Here is a 26,729-nt window from a genome sequence, read left to right as displayed (position 1 = left end):
TGGTTTTCCCAAGGCCTTGTCCACAGCTATCCATAGGTTGCTAATAGCAACAGCATTCAACAAAGCCATGAGAGTTCTCCCTGTGTTGTCTCTGCTTGGAGGCAGAAGAGTAATTTGACAAGAGAGCTGCTACCATAGGTGATAAGTCATTAACTTAGAAATGATTATTCTCAAACTACCATTCTCTAGCATATTTACATATTGGGAAAGGGTCATAGTCTTTGCAGTTGTCACTTTGTCCCTTTGCCTGGAATATCTATCACCCCCTTTTCAGCTTAACAAACTCCTACATATACTTCAGGACCCAGTTTAGATACTACCTCTTCTGTGGAACTCATCTTGACTGCTTGGGCAGAATTCCCACTTTTGTTTCTTTTAGATTGTCTGTTCATACCACTACTATCAGCATGCATCCAGTTATATGGTAACTGGCTGTTTGTATACCTCTCTCCCACCACATCCTCAGCTGCAACTCAGTGGCTAGCACTGAGTAGATGCTTGGTCACATTGGTTGATTAAATCTAAGTGTTGCTTTCATATAAGCTTAGGCTGTGTGATTTCATTTTAAGAAAACAAGAACGGTAGGGTAGTAAGACAGTTACCAAAACTTTAGTAAAGAATGCATTTGGGCTCTAAATGATACATTTTAACAGACATTATTACATTATTACAGAGCCTTATAGAGGAGCAGGTTAAGGCCCAGGGAGGTGAAGTGACATGCCCAAGTCCATGTAATAGGGACGGATGTAGGACCAGAATCTAAGGTTTCTCTGTCCCAGTGCTTTCTCCCTTTAAATACATGCTTTGTGTCTGAGTAGCTAAATTGGTTACAGCCTATGCTAATGAAGCAAAGTGAGGGTCAACGCATTGGTGAGACATTTACTTTGCCAAGTTCCGTAGACTGTACATAGATGCCAGTGTTCCCATTAGCAATAGAGAAAGCATATGGATAGGAAGGCATATGGCAAGTGGAAAACCAACTCGAAGTCTGTGTGCTTTACATATGGTAGCTCGGGGCACCATTTTCACCTAAGGAGGCCCACTGGACAAGCACTGGGCCAGTCACATTATTATCACTCCTTTGTTTCCAGTTATTCCAGATACCCTCTCTGCCACCATGAGTTCTCAGACTCTCAGTAAGGAGGAAGGTGAGCCATTAGCCCTCACCTGTGAGGCATCAAAAGCCACAGCCCAACATACACACCTCTCTGTCACCTGGTACCTAACACAGGATGGAGGAGGAAGCCAAGCCACCGAGATTCTCTCTCTCTCCAAAGATTTTATATTGGTCCCTGGGCCCTTGTATACAGAGCGGTTTGCAGCCAGTGACGTACGGCTCAACAAACTGGGGGCCACCACGTTCAGGCTGTCCATAGAGAGGCTCCAATCCTCAGATCAGGGTCAGCTGTTCTGTGAGGCAATGGAATGGATTCAGGATCCAGATGAAACCTGGATGTTCATCACTAAAAAGCAGACCGATCAAACCACTCTGAGGATCCAGCCAGCAGGTAATTATCTTCCTACGAAATTCATTAATACACTAGTATTAGGTAGTGGGTATTTATGAGGTATGCTTTAATTTTCGTTCTAATCCTTTGTTGGCTCTAAACAAATTGGCTAGAAAGTTTGATTTGATTTTGTATTTTTGTCATCTGAGAAGCATAACTAAGAGGGAGGACATTCAGTTTTGGCTCTGCCCAGATTCTTTGTGGGATAAGGTCTACTCAATGGTTAGATCGATTCCACAAGCCAGTCATGGAAGTAGTTTTGTTACCATTTTTGCCAGTCTCTGTGTTCGCACATTATCTACATTATCTAATTTAGTCGTAACAACCACCCTGTGAGGCAAGTAGTTGAGTCTCCATTTTAAAAATGAGGACTCTGAACCTCAGACATGCTAGATGCGCTGCGTAAGCCCACCTAGCTGGTGAGAGTGGGGCTGGTATTCAGAGGGAGGCCCGTCTCTCTCCAAAGCCCACTCAGCACAGACAGCTGGGCCTCCGAGTAGCTCCAGTTTCCAACATGAAGCCTTATCTTCGTCAGTGCTAGGATTTCCTTCCACCTGCCCCTTTTCCCAACTTGGAATGCAGTCACTTTCCTTTTTTATTATTTTTTTAATTAAAAAAAATTTTTTAAGGACAGGGTCTTGCTATGTTGCCCAGGCTGGCCTTGAACTCCTGGGCTCAAGCAATCCTCCTGCCTCGGCCTCCCAAAGGGCTGGGATTTCAGGCATGAGCCACCACACCCAGCCTGCTGTCACTTTTCATAATCTTTTGGCATTTTTGTCAAAGCAAGTATAAAGGCCTTGTCTGTGATTCTTGGTCTCTCCCTATAGGCTTTTGTCCAACAGGATTGGTTACTAAGCCATATACTGTATACCCATTGCTAAAAGCAATGATCCCATGGTGGATCATTAAAGTTTTTTCTTTATTAAAAAGAGTGTTATTGTGTTCCACTAAAAATTGTCCTGTTGGCCTCAAGTATCCAAGTTACACTCATGAGTCCTATGGAGCAATATCACATGTGCTTTTTAACTTCAGAAAATTCTGCTGGAGATTCTTAGCCAAAAAAGACATTAAGAAATCACAATTTACAGCAATTCAGTATAAAATATTTAATTTAATATATCTATTTAATTCAGTATACAATATTTTAATTTTTAATTTAAAAAGCATACATTACTATATGCATCATACGTTTGTGCATTCATCTTGCTTACTAAGAGTGCATTCGGAAAACCATGTGTACTGCCCTTTCCAGGTGACTTAAGGAAGAGTCATGAGTGTTTTTTACTCTAAGGATTTTTTTTTTTGGTTTACCTACCATTATAGAGCTGAACTCTCACATAAAATGTGATCCCTGTGGCATCCTCACAGAGGGTGTCATCTCTCTCTTGTGCTGAAAGGACAGGGGCTGTGGGCTCTCTAAATACCTGCCTTGCTTTTGTTTCCCAGTGACAGATTTTCAAGTCAACATTACAGCTGACAGCTTGTTTGCTGAAGGGAAATCCTTAGAACTGGTTTGCCTGGTTGTAGGCAGTGGCCGTGACCCACAGCTTCAAGGCATTTGGTTCTTCAATGGGACTGAAATTGCTCACATTGATGCTGGTGGAGTCCTGGGCCTGAAGAATGACTACAAAGAGAGAGCAAGTCAAGGAGAGCTCCAGGTCTCAAAGTTAGGCCCCAAGGCTTTCTCTCTCAAGATCTTCTCTCTGGGCCCAGAGGATGAAGGCACCTACAGATGTGTGGTAGCAGAGGTCACGAGAACACGCACAGGTTCCTGGCAGGTGCTTCAGAGAAAGCAGTCACCAGACAGCCACGTGCACCTGAGGAAGCCAGCAGGTATGTGAAGTCAAGACCCGGCATGCACTGGGCTGCTTTCAGATGCCCCCTCGTCAGTAGAAGACCCCTTTGTGGATACAATGGGGATCTTCATGAAGAGCAGGTTTCAATCAGATCATATTGGAGGTGGAGTGGAGTGGAGTAAAGGAAGGCACCCAAACTAGCTGGAGACCCGAGTCCTATTCCTGAGTCATTACTTAGGCTGCGACCATGAACACACCACTTTACGTCTCTAAGTCTCAGCTCCCTCATCTGTAAAATGATGGCACACAACTAGATGGTCTTTAAGTTCCTTCTTGCTGGCTTAGAGTCTAAGCCCTCTGCCTTGTGTGTGTGTGTGTGTGTGTGTGTGTGTGTGTGTGTGTGTATGTGTGATATGGATAGGTTAAGAGTAAAAAGCTACACTTTGTCCTCCTTCCTGGGGAATGAACACCCATGTTATCCTACCTTGAGACTCTGCTGGCATTTTTCAATTGCCTTCTGTTAATCTCCTACTATGTCAACCTGGTGTGGGAGATAGTACTTAGTCATAATTCTGACTCACAGTAAGAAACGAAGAGGTAATTGATAGTGGGCAGACTCCATCCTCTGCATTTTGCTGTGATGTGGTGAGACGCCGGTCCAAATGGTTCTGAGTGTCTGCAAGCACAGAACTAAGGAAACCACGCAGTTTACCTTTACTTTATGAAGGTTGGGCGACTTTAAACATGTTTGAATAATCATTGCCTTTTGTGTGGAGAAAAACAGACAAATCTACAACTAATATAAGGATTCACTAGGCTGGGTTTAAATTCAAAGTCCAGAAAGATTAATTGCCCCCAATTTTTTTTAATGTTTTAAATGTTTAAAAACTGAGCTGAAAATAAAGATGTCCTTGTTGCACTGGCTTATTGGAGACATCTCCAAAGATAGATAAATTTTCCTTTCATGTTCTCCAATACGCCATTTACTAGGAATGAAGATGCACTGATTTGGCCTTGAGTGGCAGGCCAGGAGGTGTGTTGTGTTCGCTTTCACACTAAACATTTGGTCTGACTTTCTAGAATTAAGGAAAAACAATATAGGTAGGGTTTACATATTTATGCAGAGATAAGTTTCTGCTTTATGCATCTCAGCCTTCTCTGGAACATATCTGCAGGCTTTTGTAAACCTGGTATGTGGGAATTTCACCCAAAGGGGAACTTCAGGGTACACAGCTGATAATCCTATCAATAGGGTCATCTTCTAAAACTAAAAATAGTTCTTTGTATAGGCTGGAGTCTACACTGGGCTTACTATGTGGACGCAGAAAAAGTTATTAGCAAATTTATTAAGGATCTTATTTAGCATTCTGTTTTGAAAGTCAAACGTTACTCGAAGTATTAGCAACATTTCATCATTTATGAATATTTTAATCACCCATTACCGTTGTGAATGTGTAACTTACATACATTTCGTAAGTTTATTACTTCTTACCAAAAGGCAGTAATGGCCACAATGAACTAAGGAAACATCATTTAAAAAAAAAAAAAAATCATGTTAGTTTAAACTAATCATCATGGTTATCTTAAAGTGGTGAGATTATGAGTAATAATTTCCCCTCCAATTTCTAAACTTCAGTTATGAGTCTATTTTTAACTTGAAAAAAATTAAATTTGAAAGCAGATTTGCTCTTTTAAAAAACATATTTATGGACATTAACCTTCATTCTGTCTTTGTTACTTATGTATATGTATGCATAAAACAGTCAAAGACTGAACTCCTTCCTCCGCAGGGAAGAACAATTTGCAAATTCATTTAGATCCTATTTAGATTTCTAATGCCAGTTCTATTTTATTTTCCTCTTTTGCTTTGAATTACCTCTGCTTTTGCCAGAGCCTATCATTAAACACTAATGCTAGCCGCTAACCTTTACTAAGTACTTTCCCTAGCCATCCAGGCTAAGCTCTTTGCATGTGCCATTTGTTCAGTCTTCTCAACAATGCAGCAAGGTGAGCACTATTATCATCTTCATTTTTACAGAAAAGAAAACTGAGGCTCAGAGAGGTCAAATATGTTGCCCAGGGCAATTCTGACTCCAGGAGCCGTGGCCTTAAATTAGTGCTGGGCTGCCTAGAATGTACAATCTCCTGCTGTATCTCTTCATTGCTCACAAAGCAACCAGGACAAGACCTTGCAGAATTCATGTTTGTTGAATGAATGTGTTTGTTGAATGATGACTTGAATTTCCCATCTGAGAGTCAGATTTACATTTATGGTTTTACACTGTAGTTTAGACATAAGAAGCCTCTCTGTTTACAACAACGTGTATATGTATATATACATGTATTTTCCCCCCAAGTAATTGTTTTTTATAGTAATATTGTGAACAGAGATGTAATTAACAATGTTTCTTCCTCATTCAAAACACTTACTAAACCAATTAGCTTGATTAGGGAAAGATAAGAAAGAGGAAGATCTTTTTGAACTCTGAAGGTCCGAATTCTAAAAAACTAAAAATTTAAATAAACACAGCTTTATTACTTTCAGGCTCTTATATCTACTCTAATTAATATACTAAAACATTACCAGATGTTTGGCCAACTAGATATCCTTAAGGAAGAGTTGATTTAACAAACTAATAAAAAATACGTGCAAGTGATAAATGGCTTAAGTAAGCTGGGCACAGTGGCTCATGCCTGTAATCCCAGCCCTTTAGGAGGCTGAGACAGGAGGATTTCTTGAGGCCAGAAGTTCAACACCAGCCTAGGTAACAAAGAGAGACCCTATCTCTGCAAAAAATTTAAAAATTAGCCAGCGTGGTGGCACGTGCCTGTAGTCCCAGCTACTGAGGCACGAGGCAGGAGGATCGCTTGAGCCAAGGAGTTTGAGGTTGCAGTGAGTTAAGATCACAGTGCTGTGTTCCAGCCTGCACAACAGAGCAAGACCCAGTCTTTAGAAATAAATAAATTGTTTAAGGGTAAATACATCCTCCGATATTCTTTCTGCTATCTTGTTTCCACTATTTAAGTGTTTGGCAAATCTTTTGCCGGAGGGTGGTGCAAGAGGAAACAGCCCGATTTGACTTGTCACAAACTAGTCAAGTCCTAATTAATGAGATTTCACTGTATTTTAGAAAATTTCTTATTTACCTAAAACAGTTTTTTTCTTCTATAATCTGTAACAGCAAGAAGTGTGGTCGTGTCTATCAAGAACAAGCAGCAAGTTGTGTGGGAAGGAGAGACCCTCGCCCTTCTCTGTAAGGCTGGTGGAGCTGAAAGTCCCCTGTCTGTGAGCTGGTGGCACATCCCACAGGATCAGACACAGCCCGAGTTTGTGGCTGGCATGGGGCAGGATGGCATTGTGCAGCTGGGTGCCTCCTATGGAGGACCCGGTTACCATGGCAACACAAGGTTGGAGAAAGTGGACTGGGCCACCTTCCAGCTGGAGATCACCTTCACTGCCATCACAGACAGTGGCACATATGAGTGCAGAGTATCTGAGAAGTCTCGGAACCAGGCCAGAGATCTGAGCTGGACTCAGAAGATTTCAGTTACTGTAAAGTCTCTGGGTAAGTGTCAGAGGAAGTCCTTTTCTGCACCTGTATATCACTCAATTCATTCTGCAGTGGAATTGGATTGCGTGTTATCCTGAATCCCCCAGTGATGGTATGTGTACCCTAGGACACAGAGCATAGTCTCTGGCTACCCTCTCTGTCAATCAATCTTTAAAGTTTCTTCATCTTTGTAAAGATCATCTTTAGGATGCAGCTTGTAAATTGTTGTTCAAAGTTAAAAACAAAACCCTATGAATCAGCTTATAGATGAGTATAGCTGAGCCTCATATCTTCTGGCTTTTGAGAGCTGCAGCCCTGGGATTGCAGAGCCCATTGGAGCATGTGCAAAAAAAAGGGTTCTGATACTGAACCCACGCATGGGGGTAAGGGAAGGAGGCCAGACATCTGGGGTGGGGAGTGCTCCACCCACTCAGCAGCAGCTGTCTAAGTAGCAGATTGGGGAAACACTGCCTATTTGTTGTGGCTGCTGGGAACAGTCTTAGAAGAGGATCAACTTTGCAAAATTGAGGTCAGAGTTCAGGACAGACTGTACTGAGAATCAACTTCTACTCTATAAAATATAAAACTCCAGATGTACAAATGCATGGTCCTACTCAAAGAGGTGGCAACTAGAAAAACCTGAAAGTGCTGTATTTTAATCTGGTACATATATTAGAAATTATGTTTCATTTTTCTGTCTAGAGTCAAGTTTACAAGTTAGTCTGATGAGCCGTCAGCCACAAGTGACGTTAACCAACACCTTTGACCTGTCCTGCGTCTTGGGGACTGGTTACTCTGACCTCAAGGTGCCACTCACTGTGACGTGGCAGTTCCGGCCAGCTAGCTCTCACGTCTTCCACCAGCTTATTCGAATCACCCACAATGGCACTATTGAATGGGGGAATTTCCTATCCCAGTTCCATAAGAAGACGAAAGTTTCACAGTCTTTATTTCGTTCACAACTCCTGGTGCATGATGCCACTGAGGAAGAGACAGGAGTGTATCAGTGTAAAGTAGAAATTTATGACAGAAATTCCCTATACAACAACCACCCTCCGAGAGCTTCTGCCATCTCTCACCCATTGAGAATAGCGGTCACTTTACCAGGTAAGTGTGACTTGAAATTAATCCCTGCTTTAAAAACAAACAAATAAATAGCAAGCCTCCCATTCTGGGTAAGTTATAACAAGAAAACATAAAATACTTTCTCCCATATTTGTTCTATCTAAGTAAGCACCACATCATGAATGATACCCAGGTCAACATTGAGTTAGTATGCACGGGTTGGCCATACTGGTGGTTAAAACATTGAAATACCTTCCATGTCAGCTAATTGCTGTTCTCTATCCATTCCCCATTTTCCTCTAAGTTCCCACCATCCAGCAACTAAAGGGTACCACGTGGCACAGCAGGGGGCCTCTAGGACCTGGCTCCGGGGGAGAAGATACGTTTTGGATTGGTCACGGTCCAGGCCTTACCAGTTAGTAAACATTTGCAATGTCTCTGCTGGTGGTAGGGATAAGGTAAATTCCACTGGAATACATCCACCTACTTATTTGTAAGGTGTTAATGTATAAGAGTCAGAAAATTTATTATTACAATCACATATAATCCATCTCATCAACTGATAATACAGCACAGGAGATAAAAGTGAGATACCACCTAGGCAAAGTTCTGCTGTGTCATGTATCTTTTGTCTCATAGTCTGCATTCTCTTAGGACAGAGTGATGGAGAGACATTGAATTATTTAGATCTGACAATCACTGGATAGCAGAACAGCTTTGGATGAGCCACCTAATCTGCTCAAGCCTTAGTTACCTGATCTGTAATTGTTAATGTGCAATTTAAATATGTTGACATATATAACATGCCGAGTACCTGACATACCAAGATGATGCTCAAACGTGGTCGCTGTCATTCTCGCTGCCGCTGTGCAACATTTTTGGTAATAGTAATGATCCCCTTGTTCTTGAATTCATGCTTAATTAATTTGTCCTCTCTGTGGTATTTGCAACTGCTGCCCCAATCTGTCTTCTTGAAACTTCCTTTTTCCTTGGCACCATGACACAAGATTTTCTCCTCCACTGATTTATTCTTTAAAGAAAATAGTTTCTCTGGATTTTATTCTTAGCTTTGATCTCTTTTCATTCTATACACTTTCCTGCAGTGGACTCATCCCTACCTATGGATACAACCTGTATGTTCACAACTCCCAAATTCATTATCTTGACCAATTTCTCTTCTGATCTCCAGACTCATATATCCAGCTGTCTCCAAGACAGGTCTGCACTCATTATGTCAAAACATAAACCCCCCATTATCATCCAAAGCTCTTCCTTCTACATTGCCCCTTATGTCCCCACTCCCCATCAGTGACCCAAGTTGAAAACCTGAGTCATCACAACTCTTATGTTCACCTTGTATCTAAACTCCCATAGTGTGACATGCAAGGCCCTTTATCATCTGGTACATTTGTGTCTTTCCAGCATCATCTCCTTCAACTTTCCATCGTGAATTTGAGCTTCAGTCACACTGAATTACTTGCAGCTCCTCAATAGTCCATGTTCCCTCTCACTTTCAAAATCTTTGGTCAAGTTGCATCTTTTGTGCAGAAATCCTTAACCTCTTCTCTATCAGAATAATTCCTATAAACCCTTAAGACTCAGCTCAGAATTATCCCTCCAGGAAGTCTCCCCTCACTCCTGTATTTGGGCTAGGAGACCCTGCTGTGTGCTCAGATAGGCACTTCTACATACCTCTGTCTTAACATGAGGGACATGAGGAACAAAAATTGTACACTGAGGCCAGAGGTGGCTCACACCTGTAATCCCACACTTTGGGAGGCCAAGGCAGACGGATCACCTGAGGTCAGGAGTTTGAGACCAGTCCGGCCAACATAGTGAAACCCCGTCTCTACTGAAAATGCACAAATTAGCCAGGCGTGGTGGTGTGCACCTGTAGTCCCAGCTACTCAGGAGGCTGAGGCACGAGAATCACTCTGCACAGGAAGTGGAGGTTGCAGTGAGCCAAGATCATGACAGTGCTCTCCAGCCTGGGTGACAGAGCAAGACTCCATCTCACACAAAACAACCAAAAATTTCACACTTGAGAAAGGTTTCTCAAGACTTATTTCAGCTCCACATTCTAAATGCGGAAGACAGCGATCAGGGCAAATATCACTGTGCTGTGGTAGAGTGGCTGTCTGTCTACAAATGGCACTTGGCACCATCTCTAAGCCTCTGTCCCTGTACTTGTCTCCCTCTAGAGTGTGAGCCACTGAGGGAAGATATCCACAGGGCCTGGAATTGTCTGGCACATAATATAGTGTGTGCTTCATAAATGTTTGCTGAAGGAAGAGTAAAGAGACCTACTGGCAACACCAATAAGCAGTTACAAAAGTAGAGTGGGTGATGTGAGCAAGACGTGAGAAGAAGATTTGGGAACAAGGATGGTCACTCATCTTTCTGACAAAGCAGAAAAGCTGCTGGGGTCAAAGATTAGTTGACTCCACATCCATACGATATTTCCACAGTTAAGTGGCTGCAAAGATGCACACAGTTTTAATCACTCATGTACAACTTCCTTTTGTTTACCCATGTTTGAAGGCAGATACAACTAGAGTTTGAAAATTGTGAATCCAGAAGTACTCTGCATATTAAACACACAAACACAGCATTAATAGGGCCACTTTCTCCCAATCTGATACATGAAATATGACAGAAGAGATGCTTGTGCTTAAATACTGAAGCAGTATCATGTGGAAGAGAGATACTGGGCTTGTCTGTGTGACACTCCCTCTGCCACACCACCCCTACCAAGCACAGGTAGCACTAGGACTAGTCATGAAGAGATAAAATTCAACTTGATATCAGAAAGCATTCTGGAGTGGCAGAGCTGTCCAAAGATGAAATGGGCTGCCTTGTCAGCTAGTGATGTTGTTCAAAAGCTGGATGAGCAGTGAGCGGGGCTACGGTAGAGGGAGTTCACCCATATGATGGCGGGAGGATGCAGTGTCATACTTGACCTCTAATGTCTCTACTACCTTAACTTTCTGTTTTGTAGCAAAGTAACTGTTTCCATTTTTTAAATTTAGAGAGCAAGCTAAAAGTGAATTCAAAGAGTCAAATCCAAGAGCTCTCCATCAACTCCAACACTGATATAGAATGTAGCATCTTGTCCCGGTCCAGTGGAAACCTTCAGTTAGCCATCATTTGGTATTTTTCTCCTATTTCCACTAATGCCTCCTGGCTAAAGATCCTGGAGGTGGACCAAACCAATGTTATAAAAACTGGGGATGAGTTTCACACCCCATGGAGAAAACAAAAATTTCATACTGAGAAGGTTTCCCAAGACTTATTTCAGCTGCACATTCTGAATGTGGAAGACAGCGATCAGGGCAAATATCATTGTGCTGTGGAGGAATGGCTCCTGTCTACAAATGGCACTTGGCACAAGCTTGGAGAAAAGAAGTCAGGACTAACAGAATTGAAACTCAAGCCCACAGGTAAACCTTGAGGGTGTATCCTCACCATGTCTGTCTGTCCGATGGCTGTTTTTTCTTGGGCAGCTCTTCTATGGAGTGATTATGTGGGAGTAAAAATATGACCTAAAGTCATAGGAACAGTGTCCACCTACAAATGACTGCAGGACCGGGTAGTCCACCAGAGGAGGGGAGGTCACTTAAGGTGATTCAATCTGAGGTTTTGGGGAGCTGAGGCAGAAGCAAGATCCCTTTGATTGGTTCGCTTCTCAGCCTGGCAGCCTAGTCTATGCAGCTACCCAGGGTATGGTATCTCCAGATCTCTATAATAGCAAGCTGTGTCATTCCAGTGGGGCTCTACTGTAATTTGGCAGAGAAAGAGTAATACGAAGCATATTTCTCCCACTGTGAACAGAAACTGTACAACTCTATGGGGATGTGTGGAGAAATTGCTTCTCAACATTTAGCTGCCTAAACATAAGGCAAATAAGAGTAGTTAACTGTTGGAATGGCTTACTGAAGGAGTCTCCTCTTCCTCAGGAGATCTTTAAAAATGCAATGGAAGTTCCGCACTGGTCTAAGAGTGCTGCTGTCTAAATGTGGGCAGGGTTGATTAGGTCTCTCAGCATAGGTTAGGTCACCTCCAGTGTTGATTAAAATTAAATGAATGTCACAGCCAAGGTTCGGGAACTGGCCAAGATCCAACAGCACAATGCAGAGAAGTTGATCTAATCTGGTGCTTAAAATATTATTTTCAAGGTAATGTTAAAAAAAAAAAAAAGGATGATAATTCAGCATTACTATGTATTAGGCAATGGAATACAAAGATAAAGAAGGCACAGCCCTGCCCCTTAAGGAGCTCCCAGTCTGGTGGGACAACAAGGGCAAAACAGCAGCTTGGTATGGGATCTCTTCCTGCCCTCTGGCTTCCCTTCTCTATGTTCTTCAAGCCCCTTCTTCTCCCTGCTAAATGCATGTGTTCCTCAGGGACAGATCCTGGGCCTGTTTTGCTTCTTATTCTCTGCTTTCCTCAGAATTTCTTAAATACTGCCCTGGTTTCAACTACCACGTTCTGGATGATAACCCTGAGATTTTGTGCTTAGTTCTGATCTCCTGAGCTCCAAGCCTTCATACCCAACTGCCTGCTGTACATTTCTACTTGGATGCCCCCATACTCAGCATGCCCTGAATTGCACTTAGCATCTCTGCCATCTCACCATGCTCATTTGTACTTCTGCATTTCCCATCTGTGTGATTGGCATTCTGTCTCCCAGTCATCCATGCCAAACCCTTGACCACATGTGCATGCCCCTCGTCAGGAGGCAGCCACTGCTTAGCTCAAGTGCCTCCCATGTACAAATGTGGACTCCGTGTTGTCAGATCTTTTTGCATATCTACAGATGCCTAAAATCTTTTTTGGTAACATCTCCCAGTTTGAGAATGTCCACAACTAATTCACTTCTTTTTTTTTTTTTTAGACAGTCTGGCTCTGTCACTCAGGCTGGATTCAGTGGTGTGATCTTGGCTCACTGCAACCTCCATCTCCCGGGTTCAAGCAATTCTCCTGCCTCAGCCTCCAGAGTAGCTGGGACTACAGGCGTGCGCCACCATGCCCAGCTAATTTTTGTAATTTTAGTAGAGACGGGGTTTCACCATATTGGCCAGGCTGGTCTCAAACTCCTGATCTCGTGATCTACCTGCCTTGGCCTCCCAAAGTTCTGGGATTATAGGCATGAGCCACTGCGCCTGGCCTAGTTCTTTTAAAATACTGCAAGTGTCCAGCAGAACATACCTGTGGGCTTGGCGTGGCTGTGGACTTCTGGTTGTGCACGTCGTCTAGGGAACAAGTTAACGAAGAGGCCCCAGAAAGATGCTGAGAATGACTGGTCAGAGTTGTAAGAAGGATATTTTATCTGAGATAGGAAAAAAAGAAGTCAATTTCAAGGAGAAAATGGCCTCCAGTAACAAAAACCACATAGAGAAAAGGACTAGAGGGTCCCTTGAACTGGGAAATTAGGCCCTGACCAAGTATAGTGATGGGATTGGAAGCCAAATCACAATAAAATAGGAAGTAATTTGAGGCAAGGAAACAGCAACAGTATCACATAAGCTAATATTCCATGTGCTTCTCCATGAAGGAGAGAGTAAACATGGTAACTAAGAAAGAGTCCAAGATCAGACAGAATTATTCTCTTAAAGATAGATTAATAAATGTGTTAGGGTCGGGCTTAGTGGCTCATGCCTATAATCCCAGCACTTTGGGAGGCCAAGGCGGGTGGATCACCTGAGGTCAGGAGTTCGAGACCAGCCTGGCCAACATGGTAAAACCTCGTCTCCACTAAAAATACAAAAATTAGCCCCCTGCCTGTAATCCCAGCTACTTGGGAGGCTAAGGCAGGAGAATCACTTGAACCCGGGAGGCAGAGGTTGCAGTGAGCTGAGATTGTGCCGTTGCACTCCAGCCTGGGCGGCAGAGTGAGACTCCATCTCAAAAATAAATAAATAAATAAATAAATAAATAAATAAATGAATAAATAAATGTGTTTGTAGTAGAATTGTAGTAATGCACGCTATAATTTCTTTATTTTGTTTGTAACTACTTTAGCCTTCATTCTAAATCCTCACCTGCTGGTTAGCAAGGGGGAAAAAGGTAAATGTCAAAATCTGTTTAAAACTTAGTCTAATCCAATCATCTAAATAGTTCCCTTGGATGGCTTTCTAACACTTGCATCAAATGTTCAGTCTCTTGGATGGCCTCCTCTCTTCCTGCATCTACACCCAGGTAATATCTGGGTGGATGGGAGGAGAGTAATTTGCTAAGAATGAGGGGTCCTGGTGGAATACATGGCTTGAGGGAGCTGCTAAAAGTTGTGAACGACCACTTTGGGAAGTAGAGGAGGAGTGAATCAAGGATAAATAAAAGCAGCAGGCAGAGGGCCCTGCAGCAGCTGTGTGGTTTTCAATGGCAGGGTCCAGCAGGCAAGCAGTTGGGCTAAAGAAGGAAAGAGACTGGTTTCATTCCTAGCAGAGAGTGTTCTGGCAAATGTGAAAAACAGGGACCAAGGACAAGGATTAAAATGAATGTGGCCAGGCGCCGTGGCTCACGCCTATAATCCCAACACTTTGGGAGGCTGAGGTGGGCAGATCACTTGAAGCCAGGAGTTCAAGAGCAACCTGGCCAACATGGTGAAACCCCGTCTCTACTAAAAATACAAAAAATCAGCTGGGCATGGTGGCATACACCTGTAATCCCAGCTACTTGGGAGGCTGAGGCAGGAGAATTGCTTGAAACCAGGAGGCAGTGGTTGCAGTGAGCCAAGATCGTGCCGCTGCACCCCAGCCTGGGTGACAGAGCAAGACTCTGTCTCAAAAAATAAAAATAAAATAAATGCACTGATGTCTAAGGAATATAAGAGCTTCCCAGTGAGAACTAGATTTTTCAGAGGTGGTATCCAATCTGAACATCTGCATTCTCTAATTTACTGCCATTTTATTGTCTAGGAAGTAAGGTACGTGTCTCCAAAGTGTACTGGACCGAAAATGTGACCGAGCACAGAGAGGTGGCCATCCACTGCAGCCTGGAGAGTGTAGGCAGCCCAGCCGCTCTGTACTCTGTGATGTGGTACTGGAACAGAGAAAACTCTGGAAGTAAAATGCTGGTGCACTTGCAACATGATGGCTTGCTGGAGTATGGGGAAGAGGGGCTTAGGAGGCACCTGCACTGTTACCGTTCATCCCCTACAGACTTTGTCCTGAAGCTTCATCAGGTGGACATGGAGGATGCAGGAATGTACTGGTGTAGGGTGGCAGAGTGGCAGCTCCATGGACACCCAAGCAAGTGGATTAATCAAGCATCCGATGAGTCACAGCGGATGGTGCTCACGGTGCTGCCTTCAGGTAACCGGGGGTTTATCTACCGTGAGCTCATGGTCAGGAGGATACATGGCTCTCCTCTTATGCCCTCCCTCTCACCTATCTTTTGCTCCTTCTTCAGACTGAAGACAATTTTCAGGTTCCCTAAAGAAGATGACTTTGCTATCTCTCTCAATAGTAACTCATTTGAACAAACAAGGTTCACATGAGGTTTTGGCACAGACGCTTAAGTATCAGGAGCATCTGACAGGTCCATGTCTTTCTGCTGGGGTTCAAGGAGAGGGTGGGAGGTGAGCAATAAGCTCAGCTTACTGAGGGAAAGGGCCATTGGAGAAGTAGGGGTGTGGTCTTGGTGCCAGACACCAGGAAGCATAAAGGGAAAATCATCAATAAAGGTAACAATCCTGAGACACCAGCTAGCTTTAGTGACACTCCTTGGGAAGGACAGAATGCTGTTGAGAACATATGGGAACATCTAAGAAGTAGGGATAGGTGCACCCCAGCCCAGCAGGGCTTCCAGAGGGGAAGGTGAGGCTATCCAATTTGTTCCTTGAGGGGGTCCATCATTGTTTTTCCGTGTTCATTCTTCAGCGAAGTTTTCTCCTGAGTGCCAGGCAGAAATGTTTTTTCTATCAGCCTTTTTTTTTCTTTCCAACAATTACAGGAAGTCCCATACTTGTGAGCACATTCCGTACATGTTTTCCCAGTGGAATTCATAGACTCTGTAGAATCGGCAGTTTTTGCAGTAGAATAAATAGATAAGAATCGTAAAAAGTATACAGTCTGTGATGAAAAGCATGTCTTCTCTGAGGCAGATGGGATCCTTCATAGCATACATATTGTTAATCTTTGTGAGATCCTTGTAAAACAGGTATATGGTTTTTAAAAGATAAACCTGGAAAGAAAACATTAAAAATTGAGTGGCCTTTGTATTCTTCAGAAAGCCTTTGTCATGACAAACTGAGGGTTTTGAGGGTAATGAATGTTGAGGATTTCCAAGGAAATCCCTGTAATGTAGCATCTGGGCTCCTCTACCTGGCTGTTCCTTTCTGGTAGTCAGGGAGGCTGACTACCAGATAAAAAATCCCAGGCGCTGGAATCAGACCAGCCTAAGCTCCAATCACAGCTCTACTACCAATACCAGCTATGAAGTCATACTCTGGTTACTTGCTGTGAGCCTCAGCTTGCTATAAAATGAAGATCATAATATAAATATATATATAAAGTATCCAGTACAGTGCCTGGCACATGGTCAGTACTCAGCAAATGTAATCTCCTTCTCCCCTTATGCCTCCAAACATGCGGCACATACACATACACACAGGTATACACACATCTACATGTGTACATCTATGTGACAAAATAATGGCACTTGTTTAATAAATAACTATATGAGGTTCTGAGGGCACAAAAGTGTATATACAGAGTCTGTTCCCACAGAGCTTAGAGTCCAGTGGGAGAAATCAAGTCCAACATAATAGGTGTCTTCAAAGAGGTATTTCCCGTAGACTATGGGAACAACAGAGGCAGGGCTGGAGTGAAGGGCTAGGTAGGGAGGCGATCTGGGAAGGTTCCCCAGAGTCTGGGGCTCATGAAAAGGAAGAAACTTATTTTAGGAAAATGAAAGAGTATGCAAGATGATAATAAGATGTAAAATTTCATGTTATATTCAGGGAACTCCTGGTCATTGAGAATGGCAGGAACTGCAGTCTCTATGGTACAATAGCAAGAGATGAGACCAGTGAGGTGGAGAAGGTACAGATAGATCCCAAATGTGATTATGAAGCTAAGAAGGAAGAACTTTATCATGACAGTGGTGGAGTGTCATTGAAAAAGTTTAAGCAGGGAAGTGACATGATCAGGTTTTCCTTTTAGAAAGTTCCCACATTAGGCCGGGCGCGGTGGCTCAAGCCTGTAATCCCAGCACTTTGGGAGGCCGAGACGGGAGGATCACGAGGTCAGGAGATCGAGCCCTTCCTGGCTAACACGGTGAAACCCCGTCTCTACTAAAAAATACAAAAAAACTAGCCGGGCGAGGTGGCGGGCGCCTGTAGTCCCAGCTACACGGGAGGCTGAGGCAGGAGAATGGCGTAAACCCGGGAGGCGGAGCTTGCAGTGAGCTGAGATCCGGCCACTGCACTCCAGCCCGGGCAACAGAGCAAGACTCCGTCTCAAAAAAAAAAAAAGAAAGTTCCCACATTAAAATGAATTGGAGGCCGGGCACGGTGGCTCACGCATGTAATCCCAGCACTTTGGGAGGCCGAGGCAGGCAGATCACCTGACTTTGGGAGTTTGAGACCAGCCTGACCAACATGGAGAAACCTCGTTTGTACTAAAAATACAAAAAATTAGCCGGGCGTGGTGGTGCATGCCTGTAATCCCAGCTACTTGGGAGGCTGAGGCAGAAGGGTCGCTTGAACCCAGGAGGGGAAGGTTGCGGCGAGCTGAGATCATGCCATTGCACTCCAGCCTGGGCAACAAGAGTGAAAGTCTGTCTCAAATAAATAAATAAAGAAAGAAAGAATTGGAGGGGAGGCCAACAGTGCAGGGAGAAGTATATGAAATGTTGGAAACCCAGTTGGGAAAAGGTGAAGGCCTGAGCTAAGGCAGTACCCATGATGACTAAGAAAAGAACAGGCATTAGGTATTAGGAGATGTCATCTTCAGGATTTAGAGGCCGATTCATTGTATATAGAGGGCAAATGAGCAGAAAGAGAGAATTAAGGATTAACATCTGGATTCTAGCTTAGATGGATAGTAGGGCCATTTACCAAGCAAGGTAATATATGACAGGGGTTTGGAGGGGAAGATTAGTTCAGTTTTGAATAAGTTGGGCTGGAATTGAGTTCAGAGTACCTGTGAGTTATTGATAAAGATCTGTCCAATAGAACTCAAGACTTCCAAATGGGATCTGCACCGGAGTTGTAGATTAGAAGTCATCCATTGGTAGCCAATAATGATGCCCAAGGGTGGAGCTCTGGGATAAACTACCGTTTCTCAGGGAGTGGAGAGCCTGTGAAGGAGACTGATAGGAGTGATAGGTTGCTGGGAAGAGAATCAGGATTTGGTGGTACCACAGACACTAGAGGCAGAGAGGGTATCAAGAGGGTGAGGAGAGTTGACAGACTCAGCTCTTGCAAAGAGGTTGATTAAGATAACAGTGGGAAAGTATCCATTGGATTTGACATTGTGGAACAATTACAGAAAAGTAATCAGGGAAGTCAGACTGCAGCAAGTTGAGGAGGGGAGAGTGGGCCCGTTAATGCAGATTGCGCTTTCAAGAGCTTTGATGTCAAGGGGAAGAAAGAAGAAAATAAAATGGCAAAAGTTATCCAGAAAAAGTGAAAGTGTTTTTGTTTTGCTTTTTTTCTGTTTTGGTTTGAAGATGGTACAGATTTGAGCACATTTATGTTTTAGAGGGGAGAAAGCCAGCAGAAAGAAAGAGAGAAAGAGAGAAGGAAGGAAGGAAGGAAGGAAGGAAGGAAGGAAGGAAGGAAGGAAGGAAGGAAGGAAGGAAAGGAAGGAAAGGAAGGATTAATAGAAGAGTAGATACGACTGACAGTCCAACATCTCACCATGCATGCGCCATCTCCTTTCTGGAATGCTCTTGCATGCCATCCTTCCCTGGTCAACACTCTCACCCAGCAACTTAACTGCCACTGCCTCAGAGACTTCCCTTATTCTTTTAGCCCTCACACCTGCAGTTACCTGTTTAACATCTGTCACACTGCTAGACTATACTATAGGCAAAGATGATGAGTGTCTCATTTGTAGCACTAGCACAGTGCCTGGCACATAGGGGATGCTCAAATGTTTACTGAATCACTGTGTAATTGCACTCCTGGTGAATACCAGGTCTATGTGTTATCAAGATCCAGTTCAAATATAATATGCTACTTATGGTCACTTATCAGATGATTTTTCGTGCTCTCTATCTGGCTATCCCAGCTTGGGCTGGGTTTAGGGCCACACAATAGGACTGTAGAGCGTGTGGCTCAAGTGAAGGCAGGAAAGTTAAGAGACATTTTTTCGGAGAATGGACCTTGCCTTTTTTTCTCTATCTCTCTATCTTATTTCCTTACCAATGACTAAGCCATGGCAGGGACAACAGCTGCCTCAGTCTTTTTACCTTACCCTTAGACCCTAGACATAAATGTCTTATTCTAGAGAATTGTCTGTGATTAATTGATAGGCCAGGCTGTAAGGCTTCCTGGGAACTGAATTATTTGTAGTGGTGTGGTACTTGTTACTATTTCCGAGCTTTTATTACGGTAAGAGTCTATTTAGAAAGTAGAGCCTTGGGCCAGATGTGATGGCTCCCATCTGTAATCCCAGCACTTTGGGAGGCCGAGGCGGGAGTATTACTTGAGCCCAGGAGTTCGAGACCCCTGTCTCTACAAAAAATTTAAAAATTAGACACATGGTTGATGCACGCCTGTAGTCCTTGCTACTCAAAAGGCTGAGATGGGAGGATTGCTTGAGTTTGGAGGTCAAGGCTGCACTAAGCCACGATCATGCCACTTTGCTCCCGTCTGGATGACAGAGCAAGACACTGTCAAAAAACAACAACAACAACAGCGAGAGAGAGAGAGAAAGAAAGAGAAAGAAAAAGAAAGGAAGAAAGAAAGAAAAAGAAAGAAAGAAAGAAAGAAAGAAAAAAGGGAAAGGAGAGAAGGGAAGGGAAGGAAGTGGATTCTTGAAGGAGCTGTCTGTCTCTATAACACGGAAGTTTGTGGAGATGCCAGGCTACTTACCTGTGCTTCCCAGTGCCTCCAGCAAGGCCTGGCACATGGCATTCAGCAAATGCTTAATGAAAGAATGAGCAGGCAAATCTTCAGTTGGGTTGAAACAGGATGCTGTCAGTGATTCACTTATTCTGGGATGCACTTGTTATCAGGTTACCTTACCCTACTTTTATTTCTTGGCAAGAGCCATCTCCCACATGGCTGCATGTTTGGGGTTGGGTAGTGGGTAAGAGTTGGCAGCCCCCTCTTTATCTCACACCTCTTTTCTTCTGAAGTCAGTGTCTCTGAGGAAATATCAAAAAGGAGTGCTCCTTTTGCTGTGCTTGGCTGTGGGTGGAAGCACATTCTAAACTAAGCCTCATGATGAAGTGTTCTCATTACATTTTTGGCTTTGTTTTGAAGGCCTTGTACTTTGAGCATTGGCCACTGACTGATTGATTCAAAATGCCAAACCTTAATGGTTTGAATGTCACTAATTCTAATCCAGATATGGGTGAGAGGCAGATGGTGGGAAATGGTGACTGTGGGATCCAGAGCAAACACTGCCCTCCCAGGAGAGGTGATGTAGCAGCACAGGCGGTAACAGTTGCTAGCTGTTGGCCACTTCAGCATGGTAAGGGGCACACCTTGCCATCCTTTGGTGGTAGATTGCGCTAAGCTGAGCAGCGTCATCCCCACCAGGATAGCCAAGCCCTCTGGCTGTTCCTTCATGCTGAAAAACAAGAATAGTAGATTTATTTCCACCTCCTGTGTAGTGGCCCCATCTTGCCATCATTACCCCACCATTCTAGCAACTGTAATACCTGGTGCTGTGGACTTTCACCTCACAATTCTCTGCCTCCCATGAGTAGAAAAGGAAGCCAGAGCCCCTGGATCCACTTCGGTCTTCGCTGAATGTCACCCAGGTTTGAGGACAGGGGGACCAGAGATCTAAGGGAGAGAGAGCCTGTGGAGGAAGATGGCCAAGCCTGGGGTCCCTATGTGAGGGATCTGTAGGCTCCAGCCCTGTTCTCTCTCTCTTCTCTTAGGAGAAGGTTTCCTGTGATTTTCTTAGCTTTTTCAGTACCATTCTAGATAATATTTATCGCTTGCTGACTCCACAAATGCTTTAGGCACTTCATTAGATATTAGATGCTTTATTATACATGATCTCATCACAACTGTAGAAATTGTTACCCCTATTTGGTTGATGAGGAAACTAATGATTAAGAGAGGATAAGTAACTTGTCCAATGTCAATAACAGCACATTGAAGACTGAGGATTTGAACTCAGCTCTCTTTGAAACAGAGTAGGTGCTCATTCATTACTCTGCACAAATGCCCACAGCCAGTGCTTATAATACCTGGACTCCGTGGCTCCATTCACTTGCATCATTGCAGTCTATGCTTCCTTCTCACCGTGGGCCTTCAGATGTACTCAGATAAGACTGGGGGAGAATAACTGTAGTCAAGCAGGGTCATTGGAAGAGGGGTCAGATAGGATGTGGAGTAGAGGGATGGTAAAGAATTCAAAACCTAACTTTATCATTGCTCACCAATTCAAAAAACAAAACCAAATTTAGGATGAAGGATACAAATGAGGTCAGAGAAAATCCAGGCCACGAACCTCTGCAGCTCTTTGCCAGCCTCATTCAGAGCTGCCAGCCGAATGTTCAGTGATGATCTGTACTTTGTGTAGCATGATGGCAGCCATCCCTGGGTTCCCATGTGTGGAATGTGCTCGTGCAATTGATTCATTCATCAGGCTCCATTGAGACCCTGTGAACAAAGAGTTGAGGAAGATAAAAAGACACACAAGACACAGGCCCTACCCTCAAGGAGCTCACAGCGCAGGAGGTGAGCGAATGTCTAGATTCTTTCTTGACTTCCATCAAAGAGATGTTCTTCAACATGTAAGATTCATTGGCAATGCCAAAAATGGAATTCTTGAAGCAGAAGGTTGGTCAAGATGACCTCTAAACCTCTTTTCATCTCTAAGCATCTATAATCCCATGAATCCTGCAGCTTAACCTTTGAAGAAGAAATTGCTTATGTCATTACAATTTTCCAGTAAAAGCACAGCTACTGTTAGCATTGAATATTTCAGAACAGCCCTGATTTCGGATATCATGTCATAAATAGATGTGATTGGAAGACTACATTTAGTAATTGGTCTCTTTAAGCATGTGTCTTTCTTCTTCAATAGACTGTTCCCTGAAATCTGTGGTGTTTGCAGTCCTCTGGGCCTTTGCTTCCCTGGCTGTGTGGCCAGGAGCCACTCGGGCTGCTTGTGTGTGCTCCGTGCGTGTGTCTGCTGCTAGTGCTTCCCGGCGGACTGCAGCTGTGGGATGATCATATGCTTCAGCATGCCTTTATATAGTATCTTTTGCCCATGTGGTTGCAGTCAATCCAATTTAATTCAGATCAGCAAAAGTTACTGAGCACATGTGCTAGGCACTGTAGGGGATATAGAAACAAATGGCACTATCAGACATACTCAAGTAACTATAATGAACAAAGGAGATGAGTAAAAGGGAACTAAAGAGGCCTAAACAAAGGACTGAGCAAGAACGGGATGGAAGAGAAGAACTGTGCCTGCAGCAAGGTAGGAAGAGCTGGGAGAGTGGGAAGTGTGATGGAGCTAGCCCAGAAGGACCTAGAGGCTCAGATGCATGCAGCATGTCAGGTGGTGGCCACACCCAGAGCAACAGAGGAAAGGAGTGGAAGGGAGGGGGCCAGGGAAGGGGGAGACCCACGGGGAGGACCAGGCTTGGGTCAGTGGGGCAAGGGGCTCCTCATTGTGGGTGCGATTGTTTTATAAGGGCAGTGCAGAGTGCAGGGCAGAGTGTGTGTATGTGTGTGTGAGAAAGAGTGTGTGCCTGTGTGTTGGAGCAGCAGCAGTGGGAATAACTCAAGTTAAAAATTCAGGACTGGCAACACTGTTGAGAACGAGGGTTGAATTATAGATATCTTTTCTGAGGAAAGAAGATTAAAGGAGAGGTTTTCTTTTTTGTTTTGTTTTTCATTTTGGCTGTTAGTTTTAAGTAGGTCATTGGAACCTCCAGTGGTTGGAAATTGCAGGGCAAGGGGGTGTTGCATTAGAAGAGCCCGTTCCAGGAGCTCTCTTCCCCCGGTGCTCAGTCCTGTGCTCCTCATGATTTCAGGAGCACACTGCTATTTGGCCCCATTATTTTTACATATACTTGCCCGTAACAATAAATCCCAGGAGTGTTTGTAATTGATTAGTACAAATAAGTTGGAGATGAATTACTCTCTTTCTCCCTTCGTTGCAGAGCCCACGTTTCCTTCCAGGATCTGCTCCTCGGTCCCTTTACTCTATTTCCTGGTCATCTGCCCTTTCGTCCTGCTCCTGCTTCTGCTCATCTCCCTCCTCTGCTTATACTGGAAGGCCAGGAAGTTGTCAACACTGCGTTCCAACACACGGAAAGAAAAGTCTCTCTGGGTGGACTTGAAAGAGGCTGGAGGTGTGACCGCGAATAGGAGGCAAGACGAGGAGGAAGATGAAGGCAACTGAACCCCAAGAGGTACCTGCAGTCAGTAAGGAAAGGTGGGGGCTTTTTAATTGGGCTAACTGGGGGTAAATGAATCTTGGTTCTGTCCTCAATGATGTCTGCGGCCTTGGGCAAGTTACCTAGGAATCAGAGGGAGCATTCGCTGAGTGCTTATTGGTTCTACGCACTGTTAGGTGTTCCTTTGTGTCTTACCTCATCCACCTCTTGTATCCTCCCCCGCTTGGAACCAGATAGCATCCTTACCCTACATCTCTTGAAGGTTCAGGTCCCTGGGCTGCAAGGAGATTAGAGGCTCCCTTACACAGCCTCTGGAGAGCTAAATGAGATCCTACAGCTATGCCCTGGTGGGGCTTCTCTCTCCTTCTTGTGTCACTTGTCACACCTGCTCTAGGTAATCATTTTCCTCCAGATGAGAGGTGTAGGAAAGGGCCTGATGCCAGCAAGGCAAAAGGAATTGGGACCATGCCCTTTGTTTACCTAAAATCTGTCCCCCCAACAAGAATGTAGCTTCCTTCAAGGCAGAAATCCAATTTTCTTCTCCCAGCCCACCTACAAAGGCCCACTCAAGAGCAAGCTCTGAGTAATAGGTGCTTAATTAATATAGGTTCTTTGACAAAATGATAAAACATTTGTAACCTGAGTTTGAGTTTTTTTGTTTATTGTTTGATAAGATTTTTTATTAATTAATTGCTGAGCAAAAACTTTTTAAAAACTCATGTAACAGTACTCCAGTCAGCCCCCCAAGGCCTCGTACCTCTGCTTCCCCCCACACCTCCATACCCCCACCAAAAGGTCCATCTGGCTCCTGGTGCTCAGCCAGTGCCTTATTTTCTTTGACCTGACAGCACTGGGTGGTACGGAAGGCATTGTTTGGAGGAGCGGGGTTGACAGTGCCACCGTTCCCTCATTCTCCTGCAGGGCTGGGGTTCAGGGGCAGCAGTAGGTCAAGTCTGGTTCCTCAAGGTCTCCTATTCTCAGTTGCAAAAAGCAGGCGGTGGGGGTGGGGTGTAATGGCTTAAAGCTTTCAACAGCTGTCCCCACTGGGCCTGCAGTCCCCTCATCTTTGTTTCAAAAGCCACTCAGGCCCTGTTGTAGCCAGAATTGGAAATCAATCAGTGCCACCTAACAGACTTGAGAAGACACATCTATTTATTATCTATGTGACCAACCGAGTTGCTTTAACACTCGTTAATTTGCATTTCCAAGGAGAGCAATTTAGTTTTAATTATTTGATCAGGCACACACGTCCTCTCCAAACATAATTAGTTCCTTCGTAAGGGGATTATTGGTGGCTATGAGCACTCCTACCGTGGACCTACCAGTTCCTTAAACTCATGTCCCTTCATAGCCTGATTTAAAATACTCCAAATCCTTCCTTAAACATGTCAGCACATTTGTTTCTTGTCACCCAGGTAAGGGAGCATATTTTTATAAACAGTAAAGCTGAAATGAAGACTTTGTTTTTTTTTTTTTTGAGACAGAGTCTCACTCTGTCGCCCAGGCTGGAGTGCAGTGGCGCGATCTCGGCTCACTGCAAGCTCCGCCTCCCAGGTTCACACCATTTTCCTGCCTCAGCCTCCCCAGTAGCTGGGACTACAGGTGTCCAACACCACGCCCGGTTAATTTTTTTTTTTTTTTTGTATTTTTAGTAGAGATGGAGTTTCATTATGTTAGCCAGGATGATCTCGATCTGCTGACCACGTGATCTGCCCGCCTCGGCCTCCCAAAGTGGTGGGATTACAGGCGTGAGCCACCGCGCCTGGCCGAGACTTCTTAGAAAGTATGATGACCCTCTGCCACTATTTTTTAGAAACCTGTATTTTAATTCAAAGGGAAAGAGTGCAGAAGCGAGCCTGGGCCAAGGATCTTGGATGGACTCTGCCGCAGCCCTCTGTGGGAGCACTCTTCCCCCCATCCCTCCTCTCTCCTCACATGGACACCTCCTTCAGCTTCTAGCTCAAACACCTCTTCCCCTTTGAATCCAGCACAGACATAGCACAGAGGAGATGTAAGCAGACAGGGAGGGTCTCCTGGGAATGTAGACATTTAACCAACTTGAGCAATCGGCTTGTTTTACAGCTTCCTGCCTCGCTGCCTGTTTCTTCCCAAGCCCCGTGTGGAATGTGGTGACCTAGTCAGCTGGAACCAGCTCCTGACAGACCCTGGCAACTTCTAGATGAACCCGAATGAACTTTCCTCATTACCATCCTGAAGTCACTACCCCGGGAGGAGCTACAGCTTCATGACCATAACATGTGACCTATGCGCTGGCAGCATGACTCACTGAGGCTGCGCCACTGGGACCCCTCCCTACATGCACCGATGCACTCTCTCCCCTCTCCATCACCCCATGAAACCCTCCTGTCACTTTCCTTCAGAGACACCGCTTTGGAGAATATTCCCAGCGCTATCCTTGCTTGTGACAAGTGAAACAAACTCCTTTTGATCAAAACTCATGTTCTTGTGGAGTCATCTGTTACCCACCAGGCAAACAAACCCTGGTTTTTTCAGGGAACAGAGACCCTCAGATATGAAACTGTCCTGGCCAGAGCAGAGCATGGGGAAGTATGAGTTCCCAGGGGGTACCTGCTGCACGTCAGGCCCTGTGCTAGGAGCAAGGGGTCCTGTGGTGACTCAGACACAGTCCTGTCCTCCTGGGATGCTCACCTTGTTTGTCCTGGATGCTCTGCTTTCATGAATGGGACTTAGAGCGCCTTCGATAGTCTAACCAGCTACACGGCACTGTTTGTCCCATAGGCATCTAAAACCCTCCAGAACTAAAACACCCCCACAGTATTTTCTTCCTTTTAAAGAATAAAATTTGCCCTGATGCATTTCGGCAGACATTTTATGCCTCTTCTCTCTCCAGTTACATACTTGTTGACTTTTGGTTTTTGAAACTTACTGGAGAGCTTTACTTTTACTCATTGATTTCAGCTTTTCCATTTCATGCCACCACCTGGTTTTACTTTCGGCCTTTTTGTATTATAAATCCTCCTTGGCAAAAGGACAAGCCTCTGTCTCAGGAGTTGACCAGCCAGGGCCTATGGGCCAAATGAAGCCCACCATCTGTTTGTTTTTTAAAATATAATATATTGGAATATGGTCACTCCCATTCGCTTACATACTGTCTGTGGCTGCTTTCACGATAAAAATGACAAAGTTGTGTAGTTGCCACAGAGACCATATGACCTACATTGCCTAAAATGTTTATTACCCGGCCCTTCACAGAAAACGTTTGCCAGCCCCTGCTGTCCTTTAAT

The 26,729-nt window shown here is 44.3% G+C and overlaps 1 protein-coding gene across 2 annotated transcripts in view; it reads left to right on the top strand.

Moving 5' to 3' along the window:
* The window catches only part of CD101 (CD101 molecule), a 35,277-nt gene extending 8,977 nt beyond the window's left edge, over positions 1-26,300 (top strand). The window contains exons 3-10 of one of the 2 annotated variants that reach the window (XM_015149039.3): positions 1,092-1,508; positions 2,955-3,341; positions 6,487-6,870; positions 7,558-7,962; positions 10,950-11,360; positions 14,838-15,233; positions 23,227-23,478; positions 25,546-26,300. In XM_015149039.3, the coding sequence (XP_015004525.3) occupies positions 1,092-1,508; positions 2,955-3,341; positions 6,487-6,870; positions 7,558-7,962; positions 10,950-11,360; positions 14,838-15,233; positions 23,227-23,468 (2,642 nt within the window). In that variant the 3' untranslated portion in view covers positions 23,469-23,478; positions 25,546-26,300. Of the gene's footprint in view, positions 1-1,091; positions 1,509-2,954; positions 3,342-6,486; positions 6,871-7,557; positions 7,963-10,949; positions 11,361-14,837; positions 15,234-23,226; positions 23,502-25,545 lie in introns of both variants that reach the window. The other variant, XM_001112908.5, reaches the window with a different exon arrangement.
* Positions 26,301-26,729: the final 429 nt, after the last annotated feature.

Source organism: Macaca mulatta, chromosome 1, assembly GCF_049350105.2.
Source record: "Macaca mulatta isolate MMU2019108-1 chromosome 1, T2T-MMU8v2.0, whole genome shotgun sequence".
In the NCBI taxonomy this organism is placed as follows: Eukaryota; Metazoa; Chordata; class Mammalia; order Primates; family Cercopithecidae; genus Macaca; species Macaca mulatta.
Note: the sequence above shows the minus strand (reverse complement) of the source record. Positions and strands in the feature narration are given on the sequence as shown.